Genomic DNA, 15,074 nt, shown 5'->3' with positions numbered 1-15,074 from the left:
CAGCTCTGTCTCCCACTTTCTGGTCAGTGCCACTGTCACCAACCCAAATAACATGGCTAGTCTCACTACCGTCCTGTAGACCTACCCATTTCACTCTTGCTGATACTCGTCTGTCACAAATTACTCCTGGCACTCTTCTCCACCCATTCCACACTGCCTGCACTCTCTTTTTCACCTCTCTTCCACAATCCCCATTACTCTGTACTGTTGATCCCAAGTATTTAAACTCATCCACCTTCGCCAGCTCTACTCCCTGCATCCTCACCATTCCACGGACTTCCCTCTGATTTACACACATGTATTCTGTCTTGTTCCTACTGACCTTCATTCCTCTCCTCTCTACAGCATATCTCCACCTGTCCAGGCTCTCCTCAACCTGCTCCCTACTATCGCTACAGATCACAATGTCATCAGCAAAGATCATAGTCCACGGGGACTCCTGTCTAATCTCGTCTGTCATCCTGTATATCACCATTGCAAAGAAAGGGCTCAGAGCCGAACCCTGATGTTATCCCACCTCCAACTTGAATGCATCCATTACTCCTACCGCAGACCTCACCACTGTCGCACTTCCCTCGTACATATCCTGTACAACTTTTACGTACTTCTCTGCCACTTCCGACTTCCTCATACAATACCATAGCTCCTCTCAAGGAACCCTGTCATATCCTTTCTCCAGGCCCACAAAGACGCAACACAACTCCTTCTGGCCTTCTCTAAATTTTTCCATTAACATCCTCCGAGCAAACATTGCATCTGTGGTGCTCTTTCTTGGCATGAAACCATACTGCTGCTAACTAATCATCACCTCACTTCTTAACCTAGCTTCCACTACTCTTTCTCATAACTTCATGCTGTAGGTCATCAATTTTATTTCCCCTGTAGTTACTGCAGTCCTGCACATCGCCCTTATTCTTAAATATCGACACCAGTACACTTCTTCTCCACTCCTCAGGCATCCTCTCACTTTCCAAGATTCAATTAATCAATCTGGTTAAAAACTCTACTGCCATCTCTCCTAAACACCTCCATGCTTCCATAATACAGTATGTCATCTGGACCAATGGCCTTTCCATTTTGCATCCTTTTCAAAGCTGTCCTTACTTCCTCCTTGCTTATCCACTGCACTTCCTGATTCACCATCTCCACATCATCCAACCTCTTCTCTCTCTTGTTCTCTTCATTCATCAGCTTCTCAAAGTACTCTTTCCATCTGCTCAACACACTCTCCTCGCTTGTAAGCACATTTACATCTTTATCCTTTATCACCCTAACCTGCTGCACATCTTTCCCAGCTCGGTCCCTCTTTCTAGCCAATCGGTACAGGTCCTTTTCTCCCTCCTTAGTGTCCAACCTCTCATACAACTCATCATACGCCTTTTCTTTAGCCTTCGCCACCTCTCTCTTCACCTTGTGCCTTATCTCCTTGTACTCTTGTCTACTTTCTGCATCTCTCTGACTATCTAACTTCTTCTTTGTCATCCTCTTCCTCTGTATACTCTCCTGTATTTCCTCATTCCACCACCAGGTTTACTTTTCCTCCTTTCTCTATCCAGATGTCACGCAAAGCACTCTTCTTGATGTCACCCTTACTATATCTGCTGTAGTTTCCCAGCTGTCTGGTAACTCTTCACTGCCACCTAGTGCCTGTCTCACTTTCTCCCTAAACTCAATCTTGCAGTCTTCCTTTATCAACTTCCACCATTTGATCCTTGGCTCTGCCCTCACTCTCTTCCTCTTATTGATCTCCAACATCATACTACAGACCACCATCCTGTGATGCTTAACTACACTTTCCCCTGCCACCACTTTGCAGTCTTCAATCTCCTTCAGATCAACTCTTCTACAAAGGATGTAATCTACCTGTGTGCATCTCCCTCCACTCTTTTACGTAACCCTATGTTCCTCCCTCTTCTTAAAATATGTATTCACCACAGCCATGGCCATCATTTTGGCAAAAATCCATTATCCTCTGACCTTCTTCATTCTTCTCCTTGACACAATACCTACCCATCACCTCCTCGTCTCCACTGTTCCCTTCACCAACATGCCCATTGAAATCCGCTCCAATCACCACTTTCTGTCCCTTGGGTACACTGTTCATCATTTATTCAACTCACTCCAAAAACCTAAATCTTCTTTCTCACGCATTGCACACCCAACTTGCGGTGCATATGCACTAACAACATTCATCATCACACCTCCAATTTCCAGCTTCATAATCATTACTCTGCCTGACACTCTTTTCACCTCCAAAACACTCTTGACATACTCTTCCTTAAGAATAACTCCTACCCCATTTCTCTTCCCATCCACACCATGATAGAACAATTTGAATCTTCCTCCAATCCACCTGGCCTTACTCCTCTTCCATTTAGTCTCTTGCATGCACAATATATCAACCTTCCTTCTCTCCATCATATCTGCTAATTCTTTCCCCTTACCAGTAATACTGCCAACATTCAAAGTTCCTACCCTCAGTTCCACTCTCTTTACTTTCTTCCTCTGCTCCTGCCTCCGGACACGTCTTCCTCCTCTATCTTCTACTTCTTCTTGTTCAGCCAACAGTACCTTAATTTCCACCAGCACCCTGTTGGCTAACAGTATTAGTGGCAGTCGTTGTTAATGGGACAGGAAATCAGTATGATCTCTAAATACGCGCTCTCTTCTAATTCTTCTATTTGTGATGTCTTTTTAACAATGCTAAAGCAGCCATGGTAGTTGGAATAGTCTGGCCATTCCATGTATTATCTTATTGTTACAGATTGATTACAATCATGTTGCCTTAAATTTGTAAAAGATATGCAATTAATTTTGGTATATTTTGTAAAGACCGCATCATGGATGCGAGTATAAAAAAACAAAGAGAGACCACACAGAAACAGTAGCACTGCTTTGACTCTGCCTGCTGCCATTTACAAAACTGAGCAAAAATGTGTGTACATGGTTTGAGGCTGCCGTGAAAATGTGTGAAGTGTTACACCAAGTTTAAGCATGGAAACAGGCTTACGCCAACATTTTTGAATGTACATACAGTTTATACACGAGGCCCCTGGATTCTTCAAGTGGACTTCATGTCCATATGCCAACTCATAGAAACAAATCTTGCTGACTGTAGCCTACCATACAGTTACTTCTTCAGCAGTATTCTTCAAGGCAGCTAATTTCACTCAAAGGAAAACTAGCTTAAAAATCAATTTAGATTTTGTATGATTTTGTTTAGATTCAGCATTCTTCTTTTAAATTCCTGAAAAAACTTAATTCAATTCTAGTGTCACTAGGAATCACAGGAGACAAGGCAAAAGCGATCCTTAGATAGGACATTAATTCGTTACAGAGCATGCACACACAGTGGTAATTTAGAGTGAATCCGTACATAATTTGCAACTATGTGGAAAACCACAGAACCAGGAGGAAATGTGCAAAGACAAATAAAACACACAAAGTCTAAACAAACTCAGGCTATTGGAGCTGTAAGGCAACATAACTAAGAGTGAGCATCATCAGAGAAATGAATAACAGGACAAAATCAAATCCACTGATCACCCTTGCCATCTTCAGAATGTAAAAATGGAGAGAAGAGAAAAAAAAACAGAAAATTCTTAATAGGTTTATAGATATGAACAGTGTTACTCCTTCGATCAAAACATATGTTTAGCAAATCAGAAACACAAAGTTAATATATGCTCAACAGTACAGTATGTATCATTCAAAGTAGGGAAAAAAATACACTATATTCCATGCTCTAGTATTATGCTTTACTACCATTTGGGAGCAGTACATTTCTCATGTGCAATGGTTATGTTAATATAGTTAGTTCCATAATATTTGCCTGTATGTGTTCTCCAGCAACACAACTAGCTAAACTATGCCTTGCAGAGTGACATTCCCACTCATGTATTCAGAAACTCTATACTAACCAAGTCGCCAGAAAAGTCGGCAGACCAAGCAGATGAACAGTAGTTGCCAGACTTGCTCAATGCCTTGTTGCAGGGTTGGAAACAAACAGCCACTTGCCAACTCACGGAAAAAATCTTGCCGACTGTAACCTGTCATCTTGTGACTTCTTCACCCTGAAAAAAACAAGCAAATAAATAAATAGAAGTAATTAAAAATATTGCATCCATTGCTGCCTTAATGTAAGTAAAGAAAACCCTTTAACAATGCATACTGTCAAAGATGTGGCAAAACCTTTCTTAAATTGTTTGAATGAAATTCATGCCCAAAAACAAAACATACCCACATACAAGCCTTTGAGCTTATGGTACAAAAATTGTACCTTTTCAAAGGTCTTTTCACAGATGTACCTTAGCTTATGCAGTTACAAACTAGTCATAAAATTATAAACTTGCGACTGTCTAAGACAGCTCTATTTGTGTAGCCAAACAATGCAAATACTTTATAAAAAAAAACACCTTAATTAATAATTGAATACACAAATGTCAGGTATAATTTTAAATTACAACTATTAAAAAAAAATCTGAGATAGACAGAAAGTGGTGAGCAAGCAAGACCAATCATTATATCAGTTTAGAACATCAGAAAAAATATTTTTGGTCTTTCATTTATCTTTACTGAAAATGACATGATTGCTATATTTTGATTAGAGTTCTCAAATGAAACTAAGGGAATTACCAAATCATGGTTTTCACCTGGACCACCAGGTGAGTTTTATTTCAATTGCATTCACCTTCTAAACACCAAAGCAATTAAAAATAAATACACACTGTGTCAAAAAAGACATGTTGGTATCTATAATACTTGAGGACTGTAGGTTAATTTTTATACCCAAGCTACCACTTAGAGACAAAAGAATACACATTCATTTTTTGAAGAACTAGGGGGCTCCAACCCCTACTCACTTCACATGCCCATCCCCAGGTTTGGTTAACTTGGTATACAATCTAAAGAGATTGTTATTTTCATTTGATTCATTTTTTATTTCTTGAAATTTGCCAGTAATAAAGCTGTAGTGAATGAATTATTCCCCCTCCCCCCACCGGGACACATTACACGCCAGCCACTTCGCATTTATGCCTCTTGTGTTGTTTTGAGGGTGGTTGAACGCACGCTAAGGAGATGCAGTTGTTCCTCGGAATCTCCCTCTTAAACGGTGATACAATGGGAAACAAATACATTTTTTTTACCTCCTCTATGCGCTATCAGCTGGCTTGCTGCAGCTGTTTGTGCATGCTGTGTGATCTGCTTGTTGCACTGCGCATCGATCATTTAAAAGCCTGTACAGCAGCTCTCCTTTTATTTCACTTCCTCATCTCACAGGATGTTGAAGTGTCTCTGAGAAAATCACGTCTCGACCTAAGAATTTTTTATTATAATAGAGAGATAATGTTTGTATAACAGAAAATAAAAGTGAAAGATTAGGGCTAAAATGTCTAAATATAGGGCTTAGCTATCTAACAACATTTTAAAACTTTAGAATGAAAAGACCATCCACAACCAATGAAACTTCTGGAGACTACCACAAGCTAATGATTTTTAGAAGGATAAGAGTGGAAAAAATATACTTACACAGAACAGAACCCATCTCACTGAATGTCAGAGGCTACAAGTCAAACCCCAGGGTCCCTAAGATAAGACAACTAAGCTTTAAAAATATAATAAATTATGTAATCTGCAAGTTCTATATACAGTGCATTCGGAAAGTATTCACAAAGCTTTATTTTTTTCACATTTTGTTATGTTACAGCCTTATTCCAAAATGGACTAAATTCATTTTTTTCGTCAGAATTCTACACACAACACCCTATAATGACAACGTGAAAAAAGTTTACTTAAGATTTTTGCAAATTTATTAAAAATAAAAAAATTGAGAAAGCACATGTACATAAGTATTCACAGCCTTTGCCATGAAGCTCAAAATTGAGCTCAGGTGCATCCTGTTTCCCCTGATCATCCTTGAGATGTTTCTGCAGCTTAATTGGAGTCCACCTGTGGAAAATTCAGTTGATTGGACATGCTTTGGAATGGCACACACCTGTCTATATACAGTTCTTGTCAGAGCACAAACCAAGCATGAAGTCAAAGGAAGTGTCTGTAGACCTCCGAGACAGGATTGTGTCGAGGCACAAATCTGTGGAAGGTTACAGAAAAATTTCTGCTGCTTTGAAGGTCCCAATGAGCACAGTGGCCTCCATCATCCGTAAGTGGAAGAAGTTCGAAACCACCAGGACTCTTCCTAGAGCTGGCAGGCCATCTAAACTGAGCGATCGGGGGAGAAGGGCCTTAGTCAGGTAGGTGACCAAGAACCCAATGTTCACTCTGTTAGAGTTCCAGAGGTCCTCTGTGGACAGAGGAGAACCTTCCAGAGGGACAACCATCTCTGCAGCAATCCACCAATCAGGCCTGTATGGTAGAGTGGCCAGACGGAAGCCACTCCTTAGTAAAAGGCACATGGCAGCCAGCCGGGAGTTTGCCAAAAGGCACCTGAAGGACTCTCAGACCATGAGAAACAAAATTCTCTGGTCTGATGAGACAAAGATTGAACTCTTTGGTGTGAATGCCAGGCGTCACGTTTGGAGAAAACCTGGCACAGCTCATAACCAGGCCAATACCATCCCTACAGTGAAGCATGGTGGTGGCAGCATCATGCTGTGGGGATGTTTTTCAGCGGCAGGAACTGAGAGAATAGTCAGGATAATGGGAAAGATGACTGCAGCAATGTACAGAGACATCCTGGATGAAAACCTGCTCCAGAGCGCTCTTGACCTCAGACTGGGGCGACAGTTCATCTTTCAGCAGGACAACGACCCTAAGCACACAGCCAAGATATCAAAGGAGTAGCTTCAGGTCAACTCTGTGAATGTCCTTGAGTGGCCCAGCCAGAGCCCAGACTTGAATCTGATTGAACATCTCTGGAGAGATCTTAAAATGGCTGTGCACCGACGCTTCCCATCCAACCTGATGGAGCTTGAGAGGTGCTGCAAAGAGGAATGGGTAAACCTGGCCAAGGATAGGTGTGCCAGGCTTGTGGCATCATATTCAAAAAGACTTGAGGCTGTAATTGCTGCCAGAGGTGTATCAACAAAGTATTGAGCAAAGGCTGTGAATACTTATGTACATGTGATTTCTCAGTTCTTTTATTTTTAATAAATTTGCAAAAACCTCAAGTAAAAAATTTATTGAATCCATTTTGGAATAAGGCTGTAAATTAACAACATGTGGAAAAAGTGATGCGCTGTGAATACTTTCTGGATTCACTGTATATATCAAGTAATCAATATGACTTTTCTCTAGGTATGGGCTCCAGCTACCAAAGACTCAGATCTGGAAAATTGGGGGTTCAACAAAATGCAGGGTTTTAGTTGCCTGCTTTGGAGTTTCCTTTCCAAGAGCTTGAGAAGGATATTCAAGTTTGGTAAAAACAGAAAGTGCATTTCTATGCCAACAGACATACCACCTGCATTTCCAAACAGCTAATCTACCTGAAGCTAAGCATATTTGAGCCTGGCCCATACATGAATGGGAGACCAACTAGAGAAAGCCTGGGTTGCTGCTGGAAAAACTATTGGTGAGATCAGTAGGTGGTACTCCAAATGTCCCCATGCAGTGATGGGGAAACAGTCTTTTAAAAATGGTGCTGTCCTTCATATGGGATGTAAATTGAGGCCCTGACTCTCTATTATTATAAAAGATACCTGGGCATCCTTTGAAAGTAGAGTGTACCACAACATACTGTCTAAACCTTCCACAATGGCCTTTTCTTTTCTCGCCCAGTAATCATCCCCCTGTCTCTAATTGGATAACTATCTATCTTATTACTTCTCCTCCTAATGGATATTGTCTGGATATTGCATGTTGGTGGTGGTTGAAGTGGCTCCCCTACTATTTATGTAAAGCTCTCTGAGTTTCTAGAAACTACTATACACATGCAACTATTGTAGGTGGAATATAGGGTGGGTCAGCATCCCAACCAGGAGAGGGAATGGTTCCTTACCCAGATAGGAGGCTCCAAGAGGGCATAAAGGCATCCTAGCCAAGAGAGAGTGCCAAACCCAACAGAGACTCCCCAGGTGGATGGATGGACAGTCCAACAGGACAAGGGCATAATTCCATAACCAGGCGGGCAGCCCCACGCAATTGGAAAGGCATCCTGATCAGACACGTTTCGAGGACCTTCTCTGCCCAGGAAGAAATTGGAGGACAGGGAAGTACTGCTGCTGGGGACTGTTTATACCCCCAGGATGCTAGATGGTAGCATCCCTGGATATTGGTACCGAGTCAGAAACCAGTAAGGCATACTGGGATATGTAGTTCAACAAGCACAGCCCCAGGAGGGAACTGCGCTGGAGAGAGGAGAGGCGATTGTGGGAGAGATAACTTGTGCTTTTCTTACTTTTTGGAGATATTGTGCAATAAATCATTCATTATTTGAACCCAGGACTGTAATGGTGTCTTCGTGATTGGGACTCACTGGCACCCTGGTTCCAACAAACTATCTATTAAGTCTCAGAATGACAGTTTTACTTACTATAAAAGCTTTTTAAATGAGCACCATTCAAATTGCTTCACAGTACAAGGAAACATTTTTTTCCTCATCAGTAACTTAGAGGGTCATACAGAGTCAGCAATGGGAATAAGAAGAAACTGTATAGCAGAAAAATGTAATAAGTAAGAAGGGCAGTTAATTAAAAATACAGGAAAGTACACAGACTGATGTTTGCAATCAGATAAGCAAGTTTTGTTACTGTAAACAGATAATCTGGCGGAAAACCAGAACAGGCACTTACAAACTACTGGTCTAAATTAGCTTATAACTAGCAGAATACCCGCGCTTCGCAGCGGAGAAGTAGTGTGTTAAAGAAGTTATGAAAAAGAAAAGCAAACATTTTAAAAATAACGTAAGATGATTGTTAATGTAATTGTTTTGTCATTGATATGAGTGTTGTTTTCATATCTATCTATTTATATTATATATATATATATATATATATAAAATATATATATATATATATATATATATAAGAATATAATATATATATAAGGAAACATTTTAATAATATACGTAACATATTGACAATGTAATTGTTTTGTATTGTCATAGTGTACAATATATATATATATAGTTATATATATATATATATACATATACACACATACATATATATACATATACATATATACACATACTATATATACACACACACACATATATACATACTGTATATACAACATATACATATCTACATATATACTGTATATACACATATATATACAAATCTACATATGTATCTACATATATATATATATTAGGGGTGGGACTCGATTAAAAAAATTAATCCAATTAATTAGAGGCTGTGTAAGAATTAATCTTGATTAATCGTATGTAATCACACGTAAATTTGCCCCAAATCGCAAATGTTTTTTTTTTTTAATTTAAAACGGTTTTAGTGGGCGACAGAATCAAATAATAGACATGGACATGAATATTGTAAACTGAAGCTGTTTTAATTTCTGAAAAAAAGCTTTTAAACTGCATTTGAATTCAAAACAGAAACAAAAATATCATCCCTGGTTAAAATTGGGCAGACTTAAAAATAAAGTGGTAGTTTAAGTACTTTAAGTACATTTTCAGAATAGTATTGTCTTTAAATAATAATAACCAAAATTTCAACATAAAGTGCAGTTTTCTTCTTAAAAAAATAAGTCAGAAACATAAAAGGTAATTTGACCAGCTTACTCTTTAAACTCTGAGTAACATTAGCCAAAATTATTTTGTACATTAGGCTAAAACAGTGTGATCATTGAACATTTTGTAATTAGATGTATTTAGAATTACTAACGGTCACAGAAGTCCAATGATCCCCAGTAAGAGCCACAAAGTCCGCTTTCTGTAATGCATCTAATTTTGCTTGCTTTTCAGTGTGCACAAAACCATGCTTTTATCAAGGCTTCATTTCGGGAAGTCGAAATGATCAGTCGTAGGAAGCGGCTTTATTCCGACTCTAACATTTTTGTAGCTGTGATGTGTGCATCAGTGTAATGGATGTACCAGGAAATCATGCATTGAGAAAAGTTCCCGTTTGCTTGGAATTGAAAGTGTGATTAAATGCGTTATTTTTTAACGCGTTATGGAGTACATGCATCGAAGCTTCTCAGCTGTGCTTGTGCTAAGAAAGGGAAAATTTAAAAAATAACGAAACATGATTCTGCGTTCTAATATTTTTTCATACGTCCCAAACCAAGGAGATCGAAGGTAAAATGAATCAGGTAGCTGCGTACATAGTCAGTACACCCCTCTGGGAATCGAACCTCGAATGTCGGCGTTAGAGGAAGACTCTACAATTAGCCACAGCGTGTGGCTTGTCTATGCTAAAGTATGTATTGTAGATCGGGGTATATATATACATTTATATATATATACCGTGTACCGCAGTGGAGAAGTAGAAGTTATGAAAAAGAAAAGGGAACATTTTAAAAATAACGTAATATGATTGTCAATATACAGTAATTGTTTTGTGAGTGTTATTGAATGTTGCTGTCATCAAGGATTTGATTATCATTATTTCTTTCAATCAGGCTCGTATTTGTAGGATGTGTTCAAGTTACATTCCGTGTTTGTCAATCGTTGTAAAGATAAGAGGTTTCATTCATCGATTAGTTCCTTACTGCATCAATAAACAGCTCGTCTTCCTTTTTATCTGTGATGTGACAAACTGCATGCACGGGGTTTTTTTTTTTACACTGTCTTCTTTAGCAGGACATTCACTTTTTCCACCGTGTGCTTTGTTTCCGCAGTAGCTGCACTTATGAATATGATTGTATGTATAAGACGCTTCATATTTTTTGCTGCCTTCTCAATTGTGTAATTCGGTTTTTGTTCAGCACTCTTTGGAACTGTTGCTTTTTGTCTGCGCATTGCGTAAGTTCTTGTGAGCCGCTTGGTGTTCTTGCATCGAAGGTTCCCAGCTGTACTGGTGCCATCGTGTAATGTCAGCTAAGACCCGGCACTTAAAAGTTTCTCTCGCAGTTTCAATGAGTTTGTGCCAAACACCACCCTGACCATCTCATCTTCCTCTGCATAAGCACAGTCCTTCACCCGTGAACATTTACCGGCAGTGTTTGTATTGGATTGCCGCTGATGGACGGCCTTATATGGGCAGGCACTAAATTACAAACGCTAGTGGCAGCCTGTCTATGAACTTAATTTAATATAAACTTACGGTTCACGCCGTGCTTTGTTTCCGCATATGCATCATTTGCTTCATAATGTTTTTCTGCCTTCTCAATTGTGAAATGGCGTTTTGTGCTTGGAGTTCTTCCTTGTTCTCTACGTACTTACGTAGGAGGCGTGATGATGTCACAGGAAACTCCGCCCCCCACGGCCATCTCCAACTCAAGACTCCATTACATTATATGGGGAAAAATAGCTTCCAGTTATGACCCTTATGCGTAGAATTTCGAAATGAAACCTGCCCAACTTTTGTAAGTAAGCTGTAAGGAATAAGCCTGCCAAATTTCAGCCTTCTACCTACACGGCAAGTTGGAGAATTAGTGATGAGTCAGTCAGTGAGTGAGTGAGGGCTTTGCCTTTTATTAGTATAGATTACAAAATATAATCCATTGTAGTTATACAGTTCTTTTAACACGGGAGAAAAAAAAAGGAAAAAAACTTTATGATAAAAAAGTACACATGCCATCTTTACACCTGATAAATTAGTTATAACAACATTAACTTGAAAATATTAAACAAATGTGTAAACAAGTTATTCCAGCTAGGAGGAGGCAGCTGCTCAAGTGACAAAAATGATACATAATACACTCAAGGAAAAACATCAAAAACACACACACGTGAAAAAGGGAGGAAAAAGGGAGGAAAGTGAACTGCTTACCTCCATGTTTAGATTTTTGATCTTATAGTCTTATAAGATATATCTACATGTATGCATGCATACACATACTCAGATGGTCTGGGTTATCTCCACATTCCATTGTTACTTCCAGGAGTCTCTTCAACCCAAAGCTGTCAATAGTCATGTACCAAGATGAGCCAGGAAAATGGGGACACACACATTCAGCAAGGAGTTGGCGCAAAAAGTGTTAGTGCTTTTATTGAAACCAATTCAAAAATAAAGTGCAACTAGTGCACTGAATTAAATATATATATCTATGTTTCTTTTTTTTGTCAGTGCGGCTTTGACATCATGGACCATAAGGTGCATGCTAACTCAGTGTGAGCAGGAACACTCAGTAAAACTGAATAAAAAAAATTAACGTGACAATGAGATTCCAAGATGGCATGATACACCAGCGTTTGTGAGTTAGCTTTAATCCCACCAGATCAGAGAATTTCCAGTTCCAATGTCTCAAAACACCACTCACATCTAAAGTTATTCCCAGTTTCAAATAAAAATTAACAGTGTCAGATTTGGGGATTTTGTATAGTGATCATGACTGAGAAAATAAAAGTGAAAAAAAAAAACTAACTTTTACAAGTACTGTACTATAAATTTATACTGGCTGTAACAAACGCAAATCAAATGTATGCTTTTGTTGTATAATATTAACAATAAGAGCAGCACTAAAACACTATTCACAGATAAAAAGTAACCATGTCAGATCTCTGGGGGGGTGGTGTCATATCATGGTCATGACAGAGAATAAAAGTAAAAAAAACTAACTTTTACAAGTACTATAAATTTACACCGGCTGTTACAGACAGCCCATATAAATATTCGTGGGTGAAGGACTAACAGCTGACTGTGAACGCAGTATGTAGAGAACAAGGAAGAGCTCCAAAGAGCGCTGAACAAAAAACGCATTACACAATTGAGAAGGCATCGAAAGAATATGAAGCGAGTTATGCTTACAAGCATATTCATAAGTGCAGCTACTGCGAAAACAAAGCACGGTGTAAAACGTAAGTTTAAATTAAGTTTATAGACACGCTCCTGCTGCAGTTTGTCATGCCTACGACGAATATGATATTTGTGAGATACAAGTTTAATGAGAAGGCGCAGGGTTTAAACAAGACTTTTGAATACTTTGTAACAGAGTTAAAATTGCTGTAACGAGTTTAAACTGCTGGTATGCCAGGTCTGAGCTAACATTAAATAAAGCTGTGGACAAGCTTCGATGCATGTACTCCGAGCAGCTCACGTGAACTGACTTTGCAGAACTGGGAAAGGTTAAATTAAGTTCATAGACACGCTACCGCTAAATATTTGCGGGCAAATGCACAACTTAATACCAGGAATGCCTGTTAAACATCTTAGATTCACGAGTACCGATTTGGGTAGTGAACACTTCGATGAATGAAACCTGTTATCTTTACACCCCCAGCTGCATGCGACAACATAAATGTGTGTGTGTAGTTCACGTACAACTCGGTTCACGACCAAAAAGTTCGCCAAACTTTTGCCTCAGTTTACGACCACACACTCAGGATACGAACAAGCCAGTTTTCCTTTCGGTTTGTGCGCGCCAATGATTTCCGCACGTGTTGCATTGTTCTCGGTCAGACATGGCCGCTTGCTGCTGAGAGACAGAGGGATGGGGAGGGTGCTACACGTGCGTGCCTGCCTGCTGCTGAGTGTATGGGGGGGGTAGGAGGGGGTTTGCGTGCCTGCCGGGCTGGTTCATACGTGCCGATTACTGTGTTTAAGCAGAGCCGCTCCCTGTTCATTGTTCTCAGTCAGACGTGCGTGCTTTACCTGCGCTCTCTTTGTGCTCTACAGTATTTTGTGTGCTTTTGCTGTTAACTATGGCTTCTAAGCAAGTGAAGAGTAGTGAGAAGAAAGTTTTGAAGAAAATTGAAATCGAAGTAAAGAAAGAAATTATTGAAAAGTTTGAGCGTGGCGTTCGTGTTACTGATCTTGCTGCCAAGTACAAGAATTCAAAATCTACGATTTCGACTATTCTAAAGCAGAAAGAATCTATAAAAGCAGCTGATGTTGCAAAAGGAGTTACAGCATTAACCAGGCAGAGGCTTCAAGTGCTAGAAGAGGTGGAAAAACTGTTTACCAGTTTACTCATTTACCAATCTGAGAACCCTCGTGCTTTCAAGCAGCACAATGTAAACAAAGCCAGACTGCCAGTAATGTGGAGGTCAAACACGAAGGGTTGGGTCACAAGGACTTTGTTTTTGGAATGGCTGCATGAGGCTTTCGCTCCCACCAGCTAAACAGCTAAAAACACCAGAAACCCAAGAAATCACAAGAGAGAAAACACCTGAAGGAAAACATCCCTCCATTGCGGAGCCAGACTCTCCCTTCTCTCCACCCAGTTCCTCCTCACTTCATGCCAGAATTCGACTCATGCAAGGTTAGTTTTCTTGGTGGTTTTTTAAAAGTAAATTTTTCAGTTCGTAGCATGAATTGTTGCAATGTTACTTTTCTCTTTTTTCAAATGTCCACTTTTTTCCTTGTGCTTAAAACTCATTAAAGTGTTTACATGGAGTTGTTCATAGCGTGATTTGTTGCAATAGAGCCTGGGTTTTTTGTGTAAGTGTTATTCAATGTTTTTACATTAGTTTCTATTACACTGTGCATTCTGTGGTGTAATCTATACTAATAAAAGGCAAAGCCCTCACTCACTCACTCACTCACTCACTGACTCATCACTAATTCTCCAACTTCCCATGTGGGTGGAAGGCTGAAATTTGGCAGGTTCATTCCTTACAGCTTCCTTACAAAAGTTGGGCAGGTTTTATATCGAAATTCTACGCGTAATGGTCATAACTGGAAGCTGTTTTTCTCCATTTACTGTAATGGAGATGAGCTTGAACGCCGTGGGGGCGGAGTTTCGTGTGACATCATCACGCCTCCCACGTAATCACGCAGTACATAGAAAACCAGGAAGACCTCCAAAAAGCGCTGAAGAAAACATGCATTATATAATTGAGAAGGCAGCGAAACAATAAGAAGCGAGCGAGTGACATATACAACCATGTTCATGAGTTCTGCTACTTCGGAAACAAAGCACGATGTAAACCTACACTTTAAATTAAGTTCATAGACAGGCTGCCGCTGGCGTTTGTAATTTAGTGCCTGCCCATATAAGGCCGTCCGTCAGCGGCAATCCAATAGCAAACTCCCACTAAATATTCACGGGTGAAG

General features: G+C 39.7%; 1 protein-coding gene across 5 annotated transcripts in view; it reads right to left on the bottom strand.

The window, feature by feature from the left end:
- Nucleotides 1–15,074, bottom strand: part of LOC120542054 (protein-serine O-palmitoleoyltransferase porcupine-like) — a 138,372-nt gene that overhangs the window by 72,942 nt on the left and 50,356 nt on the right. For all 5 annotated transcript variants that reach the window (XM_039774168.1, XM_039774169.1, XM_039774170.1 and 2 more), the window contains exon 2: nt 3,921–4,073. In XM_039774168.1, coding sequence (XP_039630102.1) covers nt 3,921–4,056 — 136 coding nt within the window. In that variant the 5' untranslated portion in view covers nt 4,057–4,073. The remainder of the gene's footprint in view (nt 1–3,920; nt 4,074–15,074) is intronic.

The sequence above is a fragment of the Polypterus senegalus genome, chromosome 13, assembly GCF_016835505.1.
Source record: "Polypterus senegalus isolate Bchr_013 chromosome 13, ASM1683550v1, whole genome shotgun sequence".
Classification (NCBI taxonomy): Eukaryota; Metazoa; Chordata; class Cladistia; order Polypteriformes; family Polypteridae; genus Polypterus; species Polypterus senegalus.
Note: the sequence above shows the minus strand (reverse complement) of the source record. Positions and strands in the feature narration are given on the sequence as shown.